The sequence below is a fragment of the Oncorhynchus mykiss genome, chromosome 5 (assembly GCF_013265735.2).
Source record: "Oncorhynchus mykiss isolate Arlee chromosome 5, USDA_OmykA_1.1, whole genome shotgun sequence".
Classification (NCBI taxonomy): Eukaryota; Metazoa; Chordata; class Actinopteri; order Salmoniformes; family Salmonidae; genus Oncorhynchus; species Oncorhynchus mykiss.
This window is the reverse complement of record NC_048569.1, coordinates 24,038,286-24,060,980: the sequence shown is the minus strand read 5'-3', so window position 1 is coordinate 24,060,980 and position 22,695 is coordinate 24,038,286. Positions and strand designations below refer to the sequence as shown.

General features: G+C 44.1%; 1 protein-coding gene across 8 annotated transcripts in view; it reads right to left on the bottom strand.

The window, feature by feature from the left end:
• zmp:0000000846 (tenascin) overlaps nucleotides 1–20,836 on the bottom strand; it is a 41,810-nt gene extending 20,974 nt beyond the window's left edge. For 3 of the 8 annotated variants that reach the window (XM_021602187.2, XM_021602185.2, XM_021602186.2), the window contains exons 1-3: nucleotides 20,509–20,833; nucleotides 1,910–2,473; nucleotides 5–1,318 (exon numbers count right to left, since the gene is read on the bottom strand). In XM_021602187.2, coding sequence (XP_021457862.2) covers nucleotides 5–1,318; nucleotides 1,910–2,393 — 1,798 coding nt within the window. In that variant the 5' untranslated portion in view covers nucleotides 2,394–2,473; nucleotides 20,509–20,833. Of the gene's footprint in view, nucleotides 1–4; nucleotides 1,319–1,909; nucleotides 2,474–20,508 lie in introns of all 8 variants that reach the window. The other 5 variants (XM_021602188.2, XM_021602189.2, XM_036977100.1 and 2 more) reach the window with 4 other exon arrangements.
• Between the last annotated feature and the right edge of the window lie 1,859 nt (nucleotides 20,837–22,695).

The following is a 22,695-nucleotide window of genomic DNA, read 5'->3' as shown; positions in this document are numbered from 1 at the left end:
TTACCTTCTGAGCAGTCTTCTCCGATGTATCCCTCTTCACAGAGACATTGTCCATTCACACAGCGGCCTTTGTCCTGGCAGTTGTTGAGGCAGCTCAGCTCTCCGCAGTTGTCTCCCACGTATCCCTCCTCACAAATGCATTTCCCATTAACACAGAGCCCCCTGTTATTGCAGTTATCAGGGCAGGTGAGTCCAGAGCAGTCGTCACCCACATAGCTGTCCTGGCAGACACATTTTCCATCCACACAGTATCCCTGGCCCAGGCAGTCATTGGGACAGCGCTTCTCACTGCAGTCTTCCCCTGTGAGGCCCTCATCACAGACACACTGCCCGTCAACGCAGCGTCCGCGGTTCAGGCAGTTGTTGGGGCAGCTCAGCTCGCTGCAGTCCTCACCAGTGAAGCCAGCATAGCAGACACAATGGCCGTCCACACAGTCTCCACGGCCATAGCAGTCCGAGGGGCAGGTTTTAATACTGCAGTCCTCTCCACCAAAGCCTTCATCGCATACACACTGCCCGTTGACACAGCGGCCCCGGTTGAGGCAGTTATTGGGGCAGGAGAGCTCAGAGCAGTCCTCTCCCTGGTAGCCTACGTCGCAGTGGCACTGCCCATTGACACACTGCCCCCTGTTATGGCAGTTGTTGAGGCAAGCCAGCTGACTACAGTCTTCTCCTTGGTAGCCAGCATCGCAGATACACATGCCATTGAAGCAGGTACCTCTATCGTTGCAATCACTGGGGCAGGTGAGCTTGGAGCAGTCCTCTCCGGTGTAGCCAGCGCTGCAGACACACTGGCCGTTCACACAGAAACCATGACTCATGCAGTCGCTGGGGCAGGTTGCCTCCCCACAGTCCTCCCCGGTGAAACCTTCTTCGCAGTAGCAGGTTCCATTGACGCAGTGTCCACGGTCATAGCAGTCGTTGGGGCAGATGAGTTCCGAGCAGTCAGAACCCGTCCAGGGCTCTTCACACACACACTCCTCATCTACACACTTTCCACGGCCTAGGCAGTTGTTCAGGCAGTCCGTCTGAGAACAGTCCTCTCCAATGAAACCCTCGGCACAGATGCAGACCCCGCCAGTGCATTGTCCGTTCTCACCACAGTCCACTTTGCAAACCTCAAGCAAACAGTCGTTCCCGCCAAAGCCCTCGAAGCAGATACATTTCCCGTCTATGCATCGACCTTGGTCCTGGCAGTCATTGGGGCATTCAGACTCAGTGCAGTTGGGTCCCTTCCAGCCAGGCTTGCAAATACAGCCACAGGTGTCAGCACTGTAGTTGCCACGGCCATTGCAGTAAGGCTTGGTCCCCACTTCACCTAAAGGAGCAGAGTTAAGTGATTACAATCCTCTGAATCATAATCCTGCCCCTCACCCCCCCAATCTACTTCTCTAACAAATGTAATTTCGAAATATATATATCAAGTATTATCATTATAGACCAGAGACATTTGAAACCCCAATTATGTCCTGAATAACAATCTTCTAATCAGCACGGAGTATGTCCATGCTTCGATGTTCATTCCATTTTCAAGAGAATTTTTCCCTGTAAAAGAGAAAGCACTGCTAAGCCCAACCCCACATTCAATTCCAGTGAAGCTTCCCAGAGGTTGAGTAAAACAGATGTCCCTCTGAAGGAAGGGGAGGTGATGAGGTGACAGTCATCCTAAGCATTCTATAATATACCAGGATTTCTCAACCCTTTAACCTTCAAAACACCCTAAACTTGTCCCAATTATATTATTTGCAGTATCCTAACTGTTGTGTTGTGTTTCCTAACCATTTATTTACCAGGTAAGTTAAGTGAGAGCACATGATAATTTACAGTGATGACCAGGGGAGAGGAGAGGGGTTGAATGAGCCAATCAGAAGCTGGAGGTGATTAGGTTGACGAGTATACAGTACAGTACCTGTGACTGGCTGAGCGCTGCAGAAGCCAGAGTCTCCAGTAGTGCACTGATCTCTCAGCGTGGACAGCTCTCCCTCCAGAATCTCCAACCTGCTCAGGAGGTCCTTCAAATCCGGGAACCCTTCGGTGCATGCACACGCCTGCTGAGGAATGTTAATGCGGTGGGTGAAAACAATCTGGTTCTGCCCATCCATGGTATGTTCGGTGGTGTGGAGGCCTGATGGCGGAACTGCGTCCTGGGGCTCAAGGCTGGTACTTCCTGGCGCATCCAGGTCCACTGAGCACAAGGAGCTAGCAGGGACGTTGATGTTGTAGACATGGTTGAAGACCACTGGCTGGTCAGCACTGGGGAGGGTTATGTTGTCTCCTCCCGTGGCTGTCAGAGTTGCCCGTTTATGCCTAAGTATTTTTCTCACCAGCCCAGATTGGCAGAGGCTGAAAAGGAGAGTCAGGAAGAGGCAGCCTAGAATGCTTTTAGTACTCATGTTTGGCTCTCTTAACTGGACTCAGCTTTAGGAATATCGGGACAAAGACTGGCCAAATCTGGAAAAACAGTGTAGGGGCCCTGGAAGGTAAACGAAAAACATTAAGTCAAAGATAGCCTCAATAACGCACATGGATAACTACATTTTCACAGGGTCACTCTGACTGTAAAACTTGTAAAGGCAGACAATAACCTGTGCACTCCGTGAACAACAAGACGGTAAAAATAGATCAACGAGCAGTCAACATAACTTTTTTTTTCAGACTAATGGAGGTTGTTACACTTGAACACCTGCACATCCCAACTGCATTCTGTCTATTATACCCTAGATAACAGCACCAGTAAAACTGACAATGCTAAATCCGGACACTAAAGGCCATAACATTCCAGAGGGATGAAGTTTGAGATGTAGCGGCATCCCGTGTGTATGTCATTAACCCCTCTAATCAATGGGTTTCACTCAGATGTAAATGAGAAAAGATTCAAATATTTTCTCCCTCTCTTTATTTACATATTCTCACAGGGTGAACACTGTCTATATAAGTTGTGAGTGATTGACACCTAACCCTTTAGTGTATTTTCCCGCCGAGGAAAGCGACCACTGACTACCGACACGTAGCTCTCACGTCTGTAGCCATGAAATGCTTTGAAAGGCTGGTCATGGCTTACATCAACACTATTATCCCAGAAACCCACTCCAATTTGCATACCGCACCAACAGATTCACAGATGATGCAATCTCTATTGCACTCCACACTGCCCTTTCACACCTGGACAAAATGTGTTAATGCTATTCATTGACTACAGCTCAGCTTTCAACACCATAGTGCCCTCAAAGCTCATCACTAAGCAAAGGACCCTGCGACTAAACACCTCCCTCTGCAACTGGCTCCTGGACCTCCTGACGGGCGGGTGGTAAGGGTAGGTAACAACACATCCGCCATGCTGATCCTCAACACGGGGGCCCCTCAGGGGTGCGTGCTCAGCCCCCCTACTGTACTCCCTGTTCCCTCATGACTGCACGACTCCAACACCATCATTAAGTTTGCTGATGACACAACAGTGGTAGGCTTGATCACCAACAACAATGAGACAACCTATAGGGAGGAGGTCAGAGACCTGAACTTGTCGTGCAAGGACAACAACCTCTCCCTCAACGTGATCAAGACAAAGGAGATGATTGTGGACTACAAGAAAATGAGGACCGAGCACGCACCCATTCTCATCAACAGGGCTGTAGCTAATCAAATGGCTACCCATACTATTTGTATCCCCCCTCTTCTGAAACCCGTCAGTCTATTCTTGTTCAGAGAAATGAAGGCCATTCCATGCGAGAAATTGCCTACAAACTGAAGATCTCATACAACTCTGTGTACTACTCCCTTCACAGAACAGCGCAAACTGGCTCTAACCAGAATAGAAAGAGGAGTGGGAGGCCCCGGTGCACAACTGAGCAAGTACATTAGAGTGTCTAGTTTGAGAAACCGATGCCTTACAAGTCCTCAACTGGCAGCTTCATTAAATAGTACCCACAAAACACCAGTCTCAACGTCAACAGTGAAGAGGCGACTCCGTGATGCTAGCCTTCCAGGCAGAGTTCCTCTGTCCAGTGTCTGTGTTCTTTTGCCCATCTTAATCTTTTCTTTTTATTGGCGAGTTTGAGATATGGATTTTTCTTTGCAACTCTGCCAAATGTAATATTTTATTAAGGTAAAATAATGGGAATAAATTATGGTTAATAAGTGATACGCAGTAATGGGCAGTCTCTACCGTCATGGGGCTTTTATTAATTGTTTTATGTGGTACAACATTCAATCCACATAATGCATAGTGCATTTAATGTTACCATTTTTTATCATAGACAAAATCGAAAACCGTGATTATTTTTCAATAATCGAACCGACGTCAAAAAACACTAATCGCTCAGCACTACCATGCGGTAAATTAGTTAATAGACCAATAAGATTGAGTCTAAACCTCTCTGCCAATAACAGCTAGTTTTCAATTTTCCCCACCCCACTCAGGCAACTCCCAGACAGTCCTAGCAAAATTATTGTTTGAGAAATTGTCATTTTAGTTACTTTTTGACAATTTTAATTTAAAACAATCTCAGTAAGTGTCACGCTCGTCATATAGAGGAGACCAAGGCGCAGCGTGATATGAATACATTCTTCTTTTAATAAAGAACACTAAACAAACAAAACGACCTTGACGCTATATAGACCGAGTGCTGACATGCAACTACACAGAGACAATAACCCACAAAAACCAAAATGGAAAATGGCAACCTAAATAGGATCCCCAATCAGAGACAACGATAAACAGCTGCCTCTGATTGGGAACCAATTCAGGCCACCATAAACCTACATTACCTAGACATACAAAAACCCTATAGATATACAAAAACCGTAGACAGGACAAAAACACACATACCCACCCTCGTCACACCCTGACCTGACCAAAATAATACATAAAACATAGATAACTAAGGTCAGGGCGTGACAGTAAGGTTCTTAATTGTTACCCAGAAATCATTTGATATCGAGATAAAAACGGCTGCATTGGACCTGTAAGATATGTGTTTAAAATAGTTTATTGATACGCCCGTGCATCAATCTAAGTTACATAATAACATTTTTTTTGCATGAGCTACGTCTCAATCCACTGTATCCGCTTATGGCCGAGCTTCTGCAGTGTTTGTCAGACCCGAGACAACCCAAAATGGGTCTTCTCACAAAAATGCCTGTGGCCTACAAACCACTACAAACCAGGGGAGACTCTCACGAACATGATGGTGTTTTTCATTTTTCTCTGTCGTGATACTCTTCTCAAGGTAACCCAAACAAATGAATGGAAGTGTGTAGTAGTTTTGTGCTAACAAAAATAAGGGGTTAAATATGTGTCCAAAAATATATATATCTCCTGAGCTTTCTTTTATACACATAGGACAGACACCTCAATCTTTATGATTCATTTTTTGGTATAGGTATATCTTTTTGGGGTACCAAAAGTGTCACGCCCTGATCTGTTTCACCTGTCCTTGTGATTGTCTGCACCCCCTGCAGGTGTTGCTGATTTTCCCCAGTGTATTTATCCCTTTGTTTCCTGTCTCTCTGTGCCAGTTCGTCTTGTATGTGTTTCCAAGTCAACCAGCGGTTTTCCCGTTCGCCTGCTTTTTGCTATTCTCCTTTTTCTAGTCCTCCCGGGTTTGACCCTTGCCTGTTTCTGGACGTTGTACCCGCCTGCCTGACCATTCTGCCTGCCTTGACCACGAGCCTGTCTGCCACTCTGTACCTCCTGGACTCTGATCTGGTTTTGATCTTTTGCCGGTCCACAACCATTCTCTTGCCTACTCCTTTTGGATTAATAAACATTGTAAGACTCCAACCATCTGCCTCCTGTGTCTGCATCTGGGTCACGCCTTGTGTCATGATAAAAAGGGGTCCTAAAATTCTAAATCAAATAGCAAAATAAATTAAAATAATTACATATGTTAGCTTAGAGATTAACATATGCACCCTGAGACCTGAAATAACTTCCCCCTCGGAGCCAAAGACCCAGGGAGTGAACATTTACTGAGCAACGGACATAGGACAGGACAGCATCTGGACATAAACACATAACATTAATGAAGACACAGGGAACACACGGGGAAGCAGACAGAAATAGGGAAGGCAATCAACAAAGGGAAGAAGTCCAGGTGAGTCCAATGAGCGCTGTTGCGCGTAATGAAGGTGACAGGTGTGCAGCCTGGCGCCCTCGAGCTCCAGAGAGGGAGAGCAGGCATGACACCCTGCCTATTTCTAGTTTCATGTTGCACCTCTGTACCCATCAAAAGTGAATACGGATGTAGGATTTTTACTGTATCACCCTGTTGTTGCAGGAAATGCAAACATCTAGCGTATTTGAAGTCTACAAAGGCTTCTAAAGTTTGTAATTTCCACTTAAAAATGTCAGACTTGATTTATGCATCAACCCCTACAAAAATGTAAATTAATTGTAATCCACACAATAATTGACATTTCCTGTTGCTGCAGGATTATTTGCCTGCTGTGAGAAAATGCTCAAAAGAAGATCCTATCAGTATGTACCGGGCATGTTCACAGCAAATGGTCATGAGGGAGGACTTTTGATCTACAAACAATCCCATCCCTGTTTTTCTCTTTGAGCGACCTGTCACAGCGCTCGGTGATGAATCTTCCTGGGTATTTTACCCCAGTTCCTCTGACACCACGATCATTCTAGTGTCAATAAGCAGTTTGGATGGAAAATTGTGTTCCATAGGATTTATTTAACTCCACACTGTACATGTTGGTCTTACCAGCTGTTTCATGCATTAAACTGGGGATGCACACCCACACACAGGGCCAGATCCTAGCTTGAGAACTGAATATGTAAACTGAACTTGCATTAATTATGCTTTAAGAAGATGGTCAAAGACTGCAAGAAGTGGAGATCTTCTGATCTTCTGATGATTGTTGCTGGTCTATGCACCAGCTGTCATGATGGATATGAGTTGTGCATTTGGGGCAACAGTTTGAGTTACTTGTACATATCTCATGTTAGGATTCAGCCAATAGTCTATATTCCCACCGGACACTGCAGATCACTCTGATGACTTCATATGCTGGACACTGTAGTCCTGTAATTTGTGGGAGACGGATTGGAAGAAACATCAAACGGTTCTTCTCCCTCAGCATGGGAAAACAGTGAGGGATGACTGAGTTTAGTGTTTCCAAAGGTTGGGTGGGTGTGAGGGGAGACACTACTGTAGCAAGACCCTGGTTGATCCATTGAAGGTATGCCAATCCACAGGTCTGGTAGGATTGATCATGCCCAGCCCTATTTTCTAGTTCACAATAGACTGCAAATTCAGCAGTTGGCACAGAGTGTTACTCTCCCCCACTGATTTCCACTTGAACATAATAAATACTACTTGACTACTGGTTATGTTACAGCCCACATGCTTTCACGTCATACCTGATCTAAGACAGTTTAATGTTGTACGTAATATAACAAGCCCCCAGATGAGGCAAAATATTGATCAATCAATATTATTGTGGCTATCAACCCCTTTCAGGTTTTAAAATAATTGAAAAGAAAACATATCCTTTTTTTTGCATATGCCATCAGTGATGCGTATCACAGTAGACTCTGCAAAGTTGACAGCTCAAACGGCAAGGGCACGAGGTTTCACGCAGAGTGGAAAGGTGGCACGCCAGACCTGTAGAGATGAGCCAACCCATGACAGCTCACTATAGACTCTGTCAGCTCTATTGAGCATCTATTTTGCTACTCTCTGGTTTCAGTGGAAATAATGTTATAGCAAGCCCATGGCTCAGTCGGTAGTACACCTGTGATGGCAATTCCAGCGCTCCTTTTCCATTCCCACCCTATCTGCCTCTCAAATTTCTTTCTTCCACTGTCTTGCAATGAGTGAGGCATTTCTCCCCACCCAGTAATTGGAGGACTCATTGTTTGGGTTATGTTATAGTGGATGCTCTGTCTACTGTTTCAGCATAGTGTTTAGTATACACACATCACAAATTGACCCCATAAGTTATTTACCACATTTGTAGGTAAACGCTTCACCAGAGATTGTGAAACCAACGACCTCTGTGTCACATCTGCTCCTGCCACGCCCTCTAGTGCTCATCCGGTGTCTCCTTGACCTGCCGCCACTCCCCCAGTGCTCTCTCCCTCTCTCTGTGTGTGTATGTGAGATTGTGTGGCCGGAGACAGGTGTGCTGGAGTCAGAGCAGATCCCCACCAGCTGCAACCTGTTCCATAATCAAGACCTCTACAAATACTCAGTCCTGCCACATCCACACTGGCAGATTGTAATCGCTGCCAGTCAGTCCATGGTTCTAGCCATTTGTTCCTGTTGTGGCTGTTTTTCCTTGCCTGATGCTGTTTTCCTCTCCGCTACAGTTCTGCCCACTCTGGTCCCTGTCTCCAGTTAGACTTCTTGTCGGTCCTGCTACTCTGTCCTGGATTCCCCACTCTACACTCCCTTGGATTCCCCTCAGGACCTGCTTACCCTGTCACCACACCTCTCGCTCCAGCCTCAGCATCCGCACCTGGTTTCCAGCAACCTGCCCGAGCTTCCCCTGGCCTGCACTCAATCTTCCCCCCCGTTTCAATAAATACCTTGGTTAACTCATCCCGGTCTCCTCATCTGAGTCTGCTCTTGGGTTCACCTGTTCTGCTCCACGTGACACTCTGCATCAATATGGAGTCTGTATTTGTCAGTTTCTAACTCAAACGTGCAGTTAATCTGTTATAGGCTGATTACAAGGACCCCATTATTCCCTGGAGTCAAGGATACACTACAGAAACTTGTATTTGAGGTTTAAAAAAGCTTCTGAAGTTTAATTTTCACTTAGAAATGTCAGATTTTCTCTTACAAAAAATGTATCAACCCTTACAAAAATGTCTTAATTATAATCCACATAATTCACATTTCCTGTTTTAGCAAACTGGCTCAAATTAAGATCCTACACAATATTGTTGGATCTAAGACTCTTGATTTACGGCCTCTGTGGATGATGAGTGGACCACATGTACGTACTTTTCTTAGTTAGCAATACCCAGAAATTCCGGAGTTTAGCAACTGACATATTTTAGATTAATTGTAACCTAAATTGCTTGCTTTTCTTGAAAGGGTTAGAAGTTTGTGTTGGCTGATCTCTTCCCTGGTGAGGGCAATATTGGTAGAAAGGGTAGTATACAGCAAATTTGTATATAGATGTATATATGTATATATTTTTTACACCACCTTAGTGTGTATGTCACCCACCTTGCATTAAACTAACACTTTTCAAAGTGTTGATAAACTAACACTCCAAGAGTGTTGGGTCCCTAACACCATGGGTGTTGAAATTTCAGAGTTAAATTAACACTTTAGAAGAGCTGCTGCTGTAACACTTTCTCAGTGTTAGGGAATCAACACCTGTGGTGTTACAGTGTTGTTTTAGCGCTGTAGGGTTTAAAGCCTTATTTGCAGATTTATTTCTGAGGGTGCCTTTCGAGTGAATTTTAGATGTACCTGTACCACCCATGACTGTGTTTGCTAGTGGTTGTGAAATAGTTCATTAATGGTTACAGAGAGCATCTGCACTGACCCTGTCTTGCACTGAGTCTATGCATACTCACATGACTATACAGTACACACTATACATACACACACACTCACACACTACACTGACACTCAAAACCCACACACGTTCATATACACTACATACACACACACACGCATACCGAAAACACACACACAAACACACGCATTTCATGATTAAATCTACCGCCTTTGCATTTGGAGCATGTGACAAATAAAATCTGATTTATATCATTCCTATTGGAATCGAAACAGAGTTAGGATATCCAACAACTGGAACTTTTACTCACCCGCAACCTGCAGATAGAATGACTGTCAAGGTAGGGAAGATTGATGAACGAGACTACCTAAACCAACTAAACAGGAACAACCATCTCAATAACAAGGGAAATAAGTCCAACCACTTAAAGATTGGATTAGTTTAGAAACATTTGTTATTTATCTTTGTGTAGTATAAGAAAATTGAATCAATCAATGTGCATATATATATATATATATATATATATATATATATATATATATATATATATATATATATATATATATATATATATATATATATTTAACAAACTCATCTAAAAAGCAACCTGCAACAAAACATGCTGGGAAATATGGCAATGATACCCCTCCCATATCATTTTTATTCAATGTTACCGGTAATTAACTCAATTCAGTTGAGTTACAACAACACCACCTGGTGTTGATTCCACTGTGATTCAAATAACACTTTATTTATTCACCGCAGGTGGCGTCAATTTCAATCCCACTGATGTTAACCCCACTAGAATCAACACTCAGATATAACACAACACATTTGACCTCAACACCGAGATTTTAACATCTGCAAATGTGTTGTGTAATGATGAAACGGGGAAGTCCAAATTATGGGATTTCATTCATTCATGAGTTGTATCAGAAGTGTATGGTTTTGCTGTGTTTGTGTATGAAATTGAGAGCAGCAGGGAGGTTTTCCCTATCTTTAGTCCTAATCTCTTGTAGATTATAGGAGGATGAGTTAGAAAGGCAGTAAGTTTAAGTGTGTGTGTGTGTGTGTGTGTGTGTGTGTGTGTGTGTGTGTGTGTGTGTGTGTGTGTGTGTGTGTGTGTGTGTGTGTGTGTGTGTGTGTGTGTGTGTGTGTGTGTGTGTGTGTGTGTGTGTGTGTGTGTTTTGGGTTGGAAGTGTCTGCAGAGATAAAGATGTAACAGAATCCATTTCTATCTGCTAGGAAAGAATCTCAGTGGAAGGTTTAAAGTTAACTGCAAGAGATGGTCAGAAATATTGATGATATTCACACCTATTAAAAATCTCAGAACAAATTATAATTATTAGTTTGAGTTATACATTTTGGACACCCTGCGATTTCAGGGACACATAATTCAGATTCAGAATGGGGTTGATCAAGGACATCCCCTTTCACCATGGGACTTAGGGAGACGTTTGTTAGAAAGAAAAAATAAATAAATATCAGTGTTTTCTTTAAAACAGAATTACTGGAGCCTTATAACTCTTCTCCCATCCTGGCGTGGAACTGTGAACTTTCCCACATGGAAAACAGGGATGAGGAATGTTGGCCCTAGATCCAGGACATCTGTTTTGCCTTGTCCAAGACCAAGGCATTAACACACGAGTCATACTGTATGTCCAGACTGGGGCAGCCTTTATGCTCAGACACTTTAGCAATTAGTTAAATTCCCCCTGAAGCTTAAGACAAGCTTTCCTGCAGGTCCAGGGTTACTTGTATCACAGCTGTATCACCTTTCTGAGAAATGGGCAGCCTGGCTGCTCAATTCAGAGCATTATGGTCGGTCCCATATGGGGTGTCACAGGCGGAGAGAGAAATAAAAACTGTTAAAACCCCCTAAGGTCGATTCCCGCACCCACGCGGAAATGTAATTTGTATAATTGAAAAATCCCCATGAAAATCTGTCAGTTTAAGCTAGATATATCTGTTTTTTTTCATTGCATGTGTCTCAATCCACAGCATCCACCTACAGTATGTAACACTTTCACAGTGAAAGGTGACATAGCTAGAGCAGTGTTTGTCAGACCATGAGACATACCAAAAATCAGACTTCTTACAAAATCGTCTTCAGCCTACAAACTATTATGACCCCTCTATGGAAAGATGAGACTCCTTTTTGCTCTACGACCCCCACAAGCGTCTTGGAATCCGAACTGTTTGGGCTACACACTAATGTGACCCCTCTGTGGAAAGATGAGACTCTCACAAACACGTACATGTCAGTTGTTTTGCTCACACAAGACTCCTCTGTAGGTCGTCAGTATCGTTGTAAAAATACCCCCCCCCCCCCCCCCCCCCCCACGCCCCTCATTAATATGCTGTTGAGTTTCTTTGTCTCAGACAGTAAATATTAGTTTGTTGAGCAAATTAAACCAAATGTGTAGTCTTGCAGCACAATCCCTTTACAAACAAAGACATAGTCCCGTAGGCACTGTAACCATGGTTAGTCTGTTGTATCTCTAACTCAACAATTCATTGATTCCATTGGAAGCTGAGAGAGCAACGTTCTCTTCACCACTATCACTCATCACTACCACCTACACACAGACACAGTGAGTAGGATCTGGTGTCTATGGAGTCTTCAGTTCTCGCTCTGTATTTCATAACACCATATCCATGGGAACGGTTGGAGTGAAGCGTGGCAAGGTGTACCTCTTATGGAAAACAGTCTCTAAACTCTTGTCTCAGCGGCGTTAACAGCATGTCAGGACTTCCCGGTTTGTGCCAGACACAGCCGTCGATCATGCACATCTGCTTGTTTGCTCATTTCGTTTTTCCCTTGGGATTTTTTATTTTCCGTTAATGGGAACAGGAAGGGCTGATTGACCAAGCTGCTGGAACAGCTGGGGAATCTTTCCACTTAGTGGGTGAGAGTGTAGTGAGTGCAATACCTGAGGTCATGAGGTGACTTGTTGGTTCATACAGACACATACATACACAAATTCACACACACACACACAGACACATGTGATCATGCAGTTGCATGCACACACACAGATCTCTCCCTCATGTGAAGCATAACCCATACACACATACACAAACACCTTATTTTCACTAGACAGCGCATCCCTCCATCTGCATACAGATGAACGTAGGTATTACTAAATGGTTGTGCCTGGTTTTGCTGTTGTAAAAAATTATTGAGATGCCAATAAGTAGTAGTAAACTCTGCCTCGCCCTGAGTTTGAGATATGGCATGCATTGCAGGGTCATATGTTTCCGATCTGATCTGTATTGTTACATTATGTTCCCAGCGCCTGCTGCACAATGAAATAGAAAGTCTTCACTCCACCTCTGAATTGTATCAATTATCATTATCCACAAGATAATGCTACAAACAAGTGACAAAATAAAATATAGAAGCTCGACAGTAGTTGACAATAATTAGGATGTCATTGAATAATCACATTGCCTCATACGTTTTGTTTAAGTAGCGTGTGGGGTTTTATGCTTGGCAGGATATCGCAGCAGATTTACTACTGCTTCATTGGCAGATCCCCAAGAAAGTGAGAGCAGTGAATAAAAAAGCTGAACATTTTCACAGGCCGTTTGGAGCCATCTGCACCCCAAGTCCCACACGCAACTTGTTACACACCCCGTCTAGACGCCCCAGCAGATTTATAGTGCCAGGCCCTGATATCAAAGTCTGTATGCGCTCCTTGACACAGATCTTGCATATGTAGGCAATAACCCGTGCCCCATACATGGCCATGTGTATTCTAAGATGATCAAATAAAATCAAGAATTACATCATCAGTCGATCAATCCACATGAGTATTGCAGTCATGTTTTTCCATACAGTGATGTCATTATTTTATTCAATAGGATGTGGATCGAAGGTTCTGAGTTAGTTCTCTGGTAAAGCTACAGCAGATAAAGAGTAGAGAAGGGTCAGATTAATTCAAAATGGGTTTTCTTTATCTGAATTGTGTTCACCTGAAACTACATGTTGAAAGATAGTTTGATAGGGTACATACAGTTGGACTAGACATGATTCCAAATGAACAAAAACATTTTTGGGGTCATGTAAAAGAAAGATTTACATTTCTATCTGATCGGTAAAGATAACTAGAGAGAAACTGCATATTTGAGGCATCACACTCTCTACTGAGTGGAGGTCAAAATGAGAGGGAAATACCATCTCCAAAAGCAGGACAGGCCCTGAGGCAAAGGCCTCAAGGGGGCCACTATACCACCAGTCTCCCCCCTCCCCCTGCACACTTGCACGCCCATGACAGAGGCCTGTCCAGCCACACATCCCCCACACCAACAGAGGCCTGTCGCTTTCTCTCTGTTAAGCAGCCCCATAGCAGAGGACCCATAAAGCATCTGCCCCCTCCACCTCATGACCCTGACTGGGGCCAAGTAGTAACAGATGTCCCATTCAAAATTCTCCACGTGTCTGAGGTGACCTCTTCTTTGAGTTCTGGGGGAAGTGTGACTCCACAGATAACAGTTTTTCTCAGGTTGACAGCAATGATGATTTAAATGCCCGAAGTAGCTAACTTATTTTACTTATAGTAAGATTAGTTAAGAATACTGCCGACAACAGTTACTGTGTAAGTTGTCTCGCGTTCCGATACCTCCAAAATCACGTCGTTTTCACGCCTCCCTTGTAGGTCTGGAGAATTGTGTATTGGAAAAGCGGTTTGACTGGTCTCCCAGCAGCAATATTTTAATTGGATGTTACATTTCAAGAACCCTCCCCCCACACTTGATGAAGGGGGTGGTACATTTTATGCTCGACACTGTTTTCCGACCAGGTAGGATGGAGTGATGGAGTCCAGGTGGGCCTAATGGTGAAGTGCAGGTGTAGATGATGATGAATGTCAGGGGTGCGTAATGATGAATGCCAGGGGCACGTAATGATGAATGCCAGGACCGGTGGTTAGTAAACTGGCGACGTTGAACACCGGAGGGGAGGAGCGGAAGTAGACATGACAGTTGGACCTTTTCTTAAAATGTCACTCCTTTAAATTAACACAAAGGCCACACTTGAGCTTTAACATGACAATTTTGTCATTGAACCAGTATTTTTTAGTCCTTTATTATGACAGCTAATGCATGTTTTCTTGTTTTTATCCCATTTCCTATAAAAGGGGAAGTGACAGGGGAAGGAGGCTGCTTTTCGGAAGTGGTGTGGAACGGTTCGGGCTGCGGTCTCTCCTACCAGTTCCAATTTCTGTATTGAAGTGGTGTGGAATGGTTGGTGAGCTGCGGTCACTCATACCAGTTCCAGTTTCTGTATTGAAGTGGTGTGGAATGGTTGGCCAGCTGCGGTCACTCATACCAGTTCCAGGTTCTGTATTGAAGTGGTGTGGAATGGTTGGCCAGCTGTGGTCACTCATACCAGTTCCAGGTTCTGTATTGAAGTGGTGTGGAATGGTTGGCCAGCTGTGGTCACTCATACCAGTTCCAGGTTCTGTATTGAAGTGGTGTGGAATTGTTGGCCAGCTGTGGTTACTCATACCAGTTCCAGGTTCTGTATTGAAGTGGTGTGGAATGGTTGGCCAGCTGTGGTCACTCCTATCAGTTCCTGTATTGGCCGTCACAGCTACAGCTTCCAAGGCTACAAGGAAGATCATAATGAAGCACCTGGGTATGCAGCAATGAGTTGCGGTGGTGAAATGTCCTGACAGGGACAACATCCGACTGGCAGGGTAGAAGGTGTCTTCTGACCCTGTAGAGACGTTTTCAAGGACCGTCATATTCTGTGAGAGAATTTAAGACTGACCTTTGCTGTACAAGGTTTTTCACCAGTTCCTTGGAGAGAAATCTGTGCATTCAGCAGGAGCAGAGGGCACACTGGGAAATAGGCTTTTGGACATGTACCCCTCAGAGACACCCAAGCACATAAAACTGCACATTATCTCAGCCTTGAAAGATTAGTAATCTAATCTCAGAGTTGTGATGGCTACTTCACCACTGGGAATGGGGATAGACTTTAAGGGTGTCCATCATGTAGTCAACTACGGACCACCTCAAGATCTTGAGTCCTACATACAGCCATATGGAAGAGCGGGTAGGAACGGCACAAGATAACATTCCTTTATCCAATACCATGGAAGACAGCTTGTTGCACTTTCAGATAAGATGAGACAGTATGTGTCAAACAGTACCAGCTACAGGCAGGTGAAACTGTTACAGCTCCTTGACGATAAGGTCACAAAACCAATATCACCAAACATGACTGCTGTCACAATTGTGCTACCTCATCCATCTGCAAGGGTGTATGTGAGGGCAATTCAAGTCCTTTGGAGAGGCATGCAGGACAACAATTACAACCAAGCAGAGGCGATTTTAGCATGTAAATCTTGGTGGGGCCAAAAAAAAAAGTGGGATGCCTGCCAGCAATGCCGCTACACAACACAACACTAAACAATACATTAATTGCACTATCATGGTCACAAATGGTGCCGACAAACTGTTAGGGCCTACATAAAGCTGTCCCAACAGCAGTCCCAACTTACCACTTCTACACCTGGCTATCAGCGGAGCCTTGTCTGGCAGCGAAACAGTTCATTCAGCCTCATTTACTGCCTTTAAAAAAACAGCTGATATGGCTGACTTGTTTAAACAAATGTGGTTTCTAATGACAATTGAGATGTACAAACTATGGCACAAGTGGATAAGAGGCAATCCGACGGACGTAGTCAGTATATCTATTCGTTTAGAAATGTACAATGACATAATTCAGAACATGGGCCGCTCGTCGTCCCCTTATGCCATAGTTTGTCCAAATATCAGGTATGTCTTTTTAAAGGCAGTAAATGAGGCTGAATGAACTGTTTTGCTGCCAGACAAGGCTCCAATGATGCCAGGTGTAGTAGTGGTAAGGTGTTGGGACTGCTGTTGGGACTTTTGTAGGCCCTAATAGTTTGTTGGGACCGTTTGTCACTGTTATATTGCAATTAATGTATTGTTTAGTGTTGTGTAGTTGCTTTGATGGCATGCATCTAAGAAAATGTTGGGGAGTTTGCCCCACCAAAATTGACATGCTAAAATCTCCACTACAAAAGAGAGGACAGTTTGTTCTTCTCACGGTGTTCAGTTTGTGGTTCCTGATCCACAACACTAGTTCCTCATAGTCCAATTTGTGCAACAGGTTTATTTGTAAGTTCTGGAAGTTTGGGTAGAACCTGCCAGGTGTCAAAGCAAACACCTTCTGATCAAGATGCCCACTTACTATGGTTGATGTCTTCAGATCTACTTGAGACTGAGTGCTTTCCAGACCCTGTCTTCAGACCACAGTCTTTATCTGTGCATGAGGTCCGTCTGCTCTCCAATGGTCCTGCTGACTTTCTGTGCAATGTCAAACTGGACTTGATGTTGATGTTGGATGAGGTCTTTTGTGAGGCGCACATGGGGTTCGAGGTTCTTGCATCTAACACTTTGGTATTGCTCTGGGCCAACATATACCAGTTCTTTCCAAAGGACCTCTAAGTATCTGTGACTTTGTACCAGAAGTAGTTGTAACATTGACCTTATGTAACATCCTTCGTTAAAGGAAGACCAAGGTGAAGCGTGGTAGGCATACATTTTCTTTCATTATAAATGTTCCACCAATAAACAATAAACAACTCAATGAACGTAAAGGTAGGAGTGCAACATATGCAACACAAAAAGACAAGATCCCACAACTGAAGGTGGGAAAAAGGGCTGCCTAAGTATGATCCCCAATCAGAGACAATGATAGACAGCTGCCTCTGATTGGGAACCATGTTAGGCCAACAAAGAAAAAGAAAACATAGATATACAAAAACTAGAGTACCCACCCAAGTCACACCCTGACCTAACCAAAATATAGAGAATAAACAGGGATCTCTAAGGTCAGGGCGTGACAGTACCCCCCCCCCCCCCCCCCCCCCCCCCCCTCCCGGCCGCAAACCTGAACCTATAGGGGAATAGGGGAGGGTCCGGGTGGGCATCTACCCTCGGTGGCAGCTCCGGTTCGGGACGTAGCCCCCGCTCCCTACGCTGATCCCTCCGCTTCTGTGGAACCGGACCGTAGATCGTCGCCGGAGACTCCGGACCGTGAATCGTTGCCGGAGGAACCGGACCGTGGATCATCGCCGGAGGCTCTGAACTGGGAACCACCGCTGGAGGCTTCGGACTGGGAACCCCCGCCGGAGGCTCTGGAGTGCAGCTCGTCGCCCAAGACTCTGGACTGCGGCTCGTCGCCGGAGGATCCGGACAGCGGACCATCGCCACAGGCTCCGGACTGGGGACAGTTGCTGCAGGCTCCTTGCCATAGATCGTCGCTATGGGCTCCGGACCATGGATCGTTACTGGAGGCTTCGTGCCATGGATTACCACTACAGGCTTTGTGCCATGGATTATCACTAGAGGTTCCGGGACGCGGATTATCACTGGAGGCTCCGTGCCATGGATCATCACTACAGGCTCTGGGCCATTGATCATCACTGGAGGTTTCGTGAAATGGATTCGCTGCCTCTATCTCCTCCTTCGGACGGCGAAACTCCCCGGCCCTTGTCCAGGGTCCTGCTCCCTCCAGGATTTCCTCCCAGGTCCAGTCCTCCTGACCACGCTGCTTGGTCCGTTGGTGGTGGGATCTTCTGTAACGTCCGTCGTTAAAGGAAGACCAAGGTGCAGCGTGGTAGGCGTACATTTTCTTTAATTATAAATGTTCCACCAATAAACAATAAACAACTCAACGAACGTAAAGGTAGGAGTGCAACATATGCAACACAAAAAGACAAGATCCCACAACTGAAGGTGGGAAAAAGGGCTACCTAAGTATGATCCCCAATCAGAGACAACGATAGACAGCTGCCTCTGATTGGGAATCATACTGGGCCAACAAAGAAAAAGAAAACATAGATATGTAAAAAGTAGAGTACCCACCCTAGTCACACCTGTGATCTAACCAAAATATAGAGAATAAACAGGGATCTCTAAGGTCAGGGCGTGACACGTTTTAAATAAAAGCAAAATACGATTTTAATATCTGAGACTGACATCATGCATTATACTACATATTTGCAATGATAAACTTTGTGGATAAACTTTGTGTACTGTATGTGCCACATAAAATGGTCTTTATCAGTTAATTCATTGTCAAGGAAAACTAACTACACTTAGAAAAAAGGGTTCCAAAAGGGTTCTTCAACTGTCCCCATAGGAGAACACTTTTGGGTTCCATGTAGAACCCTATATGGAGTTCTACATGGAACCAAAAAGGGTACTACCTGGAACTAAAAATGGTTCTTTAAAGGGTTTCCCTATGATGACAGCCGAAGAACCCTTTTAGGTTGTAGATAGCATGATAGCATAGATGAATTAGGCTACAATTGTCCATATGATCAACTGAAAATATTACAAATGTGAGCCTGTAGGACATGTGCAACAGTGTTTTCGACCTATATGATAAGTCTATGAAGAGTGTAATGATTAACACTGGGTTAATAAACAAACAAACAAAAGTTCACCTGTAGCTCCCACACTGTTGCACCTACGACCCTAATCTAGTGAGCACCTCCGCCCAAGCAAGGCATTTGATTGGTTTGACGTGTTGTGAGGCGTCACTGATTTACACCGGGTTCCCAACACTTTTTTAGCTGACTTTGTGCCATGGACTTCCCCAGGCTTCCTGTTTAGAGAAGCCTGGTTCTCCACTAGGCTACTGTGTAAATTACACACAGGCTTAAAGCACTGTCCATCAGGACCACAGAGTGCGAACCTTATGAAAATCATCCACTCACACAGCATGCGGTGAGATTTCAATTAAGCGGAGCAAATGGATTTTTAAATAAATGGACATGCAGTGTGCCTGTTTTATCTCATGACTCACACTGGAAAAGGCTGCATCAACGGCTGCTGCTCCTGCTGTGTAATCTCCTTAATAGAAAGCTCATATAAAACAAGACCATAATTGCGTCGCCCACAGACAAACGATTATTCACCAGACCGCAAAAGACTTCCAGAAACCTGGGGGGGACACTTCCTGAATAACCCACACACACACATGTCTGCATGTCTCACACACAGACATACACACACACACACCACTGCACCTTTCACAGACATAAGAATGCACATATACACAGACACGCACACACACACTTTCCTATTTTCTAAAGCACATTGTCCAGTCAGTTCACTGATCTAGAGTCTGGAAAAATGTTTTTGGCTCTATGCCATTCATACATCATACATGGGCTCTAAGCCCTGTAGCCCCAGGTGACCAAAGAGGTGGATGACTCCTCCACATGTTCTATTACTCATCAGTTATTCAACCCAGCTAATGCTCTCCTTGCTCTGTCTGTCTCCCAATCCTCCATCTCTATCACACAGACCCAGCCTTTGGTCAAACTGGCAAACCCAGAAGTTTCAGCATGCATGAAGTATGTTAATATTCGTTCCCTATAAACCATAATTGGTTCCCTTTAGCGAGTCAGCCAAGCTGAGCAATGAGAGCCATCTGTCGCTAAATAAAGAACGAAGCCTGGCAGAGGGAGAACAATGAAGCCACAGTTGTTGGATAAGTATTATGACAGTATTGCATTCTGATTGAGATCATCCTGCTTCTTTCCCATTTATTTCAAATGTACATTGGCTTCATAGAAGTCATTCATTCATTTGGTATGATAAACGTATTATTCCACATTCTCTTATTCATATTTCATAAACACTTTATTCAATTACCTGGATGTCAAATTGAATTAGGCAATTGAATTGAGTATGTTTTCAAGGGTTTGACCTTAATAACCAAAATGTTTACAATAAAAAATATAAATCTATAAATATCTCCAAAATGATCAGGAACAACTAAACACAATAAATGTAAGTGTCACAAGGTTTGATCACGTCATCAATAATCTCAATTGACTGTCAAGAAGACTTATATATTTATAAATATGGACACAGTAATCAATTATCTAAATAGCAGCAACAACTCATTCAAAGATCCAAGATCAGTTTCATCCAGGTAAAAATAAATGAATCTCTCATTCTTACCTTTAGCAGACCAGACAGTTTAGAGCTACGCCACCACAGCCTTCAGCACCAGCTCACACAAATTGCCTCGTTGGAACCCAGCACATTAAATAAAGGGGAATGAAAGGATGTCCACTTTGAAGACTGTTCCGGAACCTCTCTCCTTGTGCTCGAACCTGATGACACTTCTGTTCCGAAAAGCCCCTCTGCCACTGATAGCTCAGGCGCCTGCTCTCCTCACCTAGACCCTACAGAGGATCCGAGCTAGAGAGAGAGTGGGAAAGAAAGAGAGAGGAGGATAAAAGGCCTTTTAAACTGAGAGAGAAGCATTCTGGTCAGACCCCCATTCCTCAGCTACAGCCCTTAAATAGCTGTCCCTTTCCCTCCCTCCTCTCTTTTCTCTCCCCCTCCCTCCCTCTTTCTTACTGTTGGAGTTAGCTGGGCTGCTGCATTGAAGTGGTATGTTGTTGTTCTTACTGGCAACCGGTGGTGGAAAAAGTACCCAATATTCATACTTGTGTAAAAGTAAAGTTATGTTAATAGAAAAGGACTCAAGTAAAAGTGAAAGTCACCCAGTAAAATACTACTTAAGTAAAAGTATAAAAGTATTTGGTTTTAAATATACTAAAGTATCAAAAGTAAATGTAATTGCTAAAAATATAGTTAAGTATCAAAAGTACACTCCAACACTCAGACATAATTTACAAACAAAGAATTTCTGTTTAGTGAGTCTGCCAGATGAGATGTGGTAGGGATGAAAAGGGATTTTCTCTTGATAGGTGTGTGAATTGGACCAGTTTCGTGTCCTGCTAAGCATTCCTAATATAACGAGTACCCTTGGGCATCAGTGAAAATGTATGGAGTAAAAATTACATTATTGTATTTAGGAATGTAGTGGAGTAAAAGTAAAAGTAGTCAAAAATATGAATAGATAAGTAAAGTACAGATACCCAAAAAACGACTTAAGTGGTACTTTAAAGTATTTTTAATTAAGTACTTTAAATGACTGCTGGCAACTCAGGACAAAGAGTGAAAGAGAGGGAGAGAGTGACTGTATGTGAGAGAGAAAAATAGAGGGAGAAGACAGAGGATGGAAAAAAATAGGGAGAACAGTCACAGTAAAGCAGTAGAGTGGTACTGAATGAGCCAAGTTAATCCAAATGAAACCTGGTATCAAACACATAAGGGGCTAAAAGAATCAGCTCTCACGTGTCTGATTAAAATCAAATACACAAAGCAACACATCTATGAATGCATGATGGACTTCCATTCAATAGGTTGAGACTCCCGTAGCGAGTCCATACACATGACCCCCCAACTGCCCCAAAGCAGGGCATTCAATAGGTTGAGACTCCCGTAGCGAGTCCATACACATGACCCCCCAACTGCCCCAAAGCAGGGCATTCAATAGGTTGAGACTCCCGTAGCGAGTCCCTACACATGACCCACCAACTGCCCCAAAGCAGGGCATTCAATAGGTTGAGACTCCCGTAGCGAGTCCCTACACATGAGCCCCCAACTGCCCCAAAGCAGGGCATTCAATGGCGCCATAGCAAATGTTGCCAATTCGTTACTGACCACAGGTCTCGACTATAGCCCTGTGATAACTAAGTCCCTTCAGTCATCTGTTGCCCATCTTAATCCAGGTTCCCCAGACAAAATAGACTTGGAGTGAGATATCCAGCCTCCCTGCCATCCATCACTCTCCTTGTCTCCCTACACAGACAAATCCTTAGACACAAAGACAGACAGAGGGACAGAGAGACCGAGAGAGGGAGAGACACACCCACATGCATGCACATGTATTCACACACACACATCAGGCGGGAGACAAGGCTGATTCTCCCACTGATAATACACACACAGCTCATCTTCTCCATCCACAACCTCTGTTATACAGTAAAGTACTGGGTGGCTGCAGTCAGCTGAAGGGACATTCTTCAAAGTTGCATTTAGCTTACTAGATAAGAGTTAATGAACTTCAAAGTTGAAATAATGCAGAAATGCTGCAGGATGGCTAGATACCTGATTCTGGGTATGTCCCCCACCAAATTAGAGGGCGAAGACAGACGATGGAAAAATGCATGTGGGTATATTGAGTATTGAGTTGCATTTTCATTCAAGACAACTGTATATGACTCATTCCATTTATGCACGTCCCAAATAATGACAAAAGCATATGGTGAGTAGCTGCCACTTATAAAACAA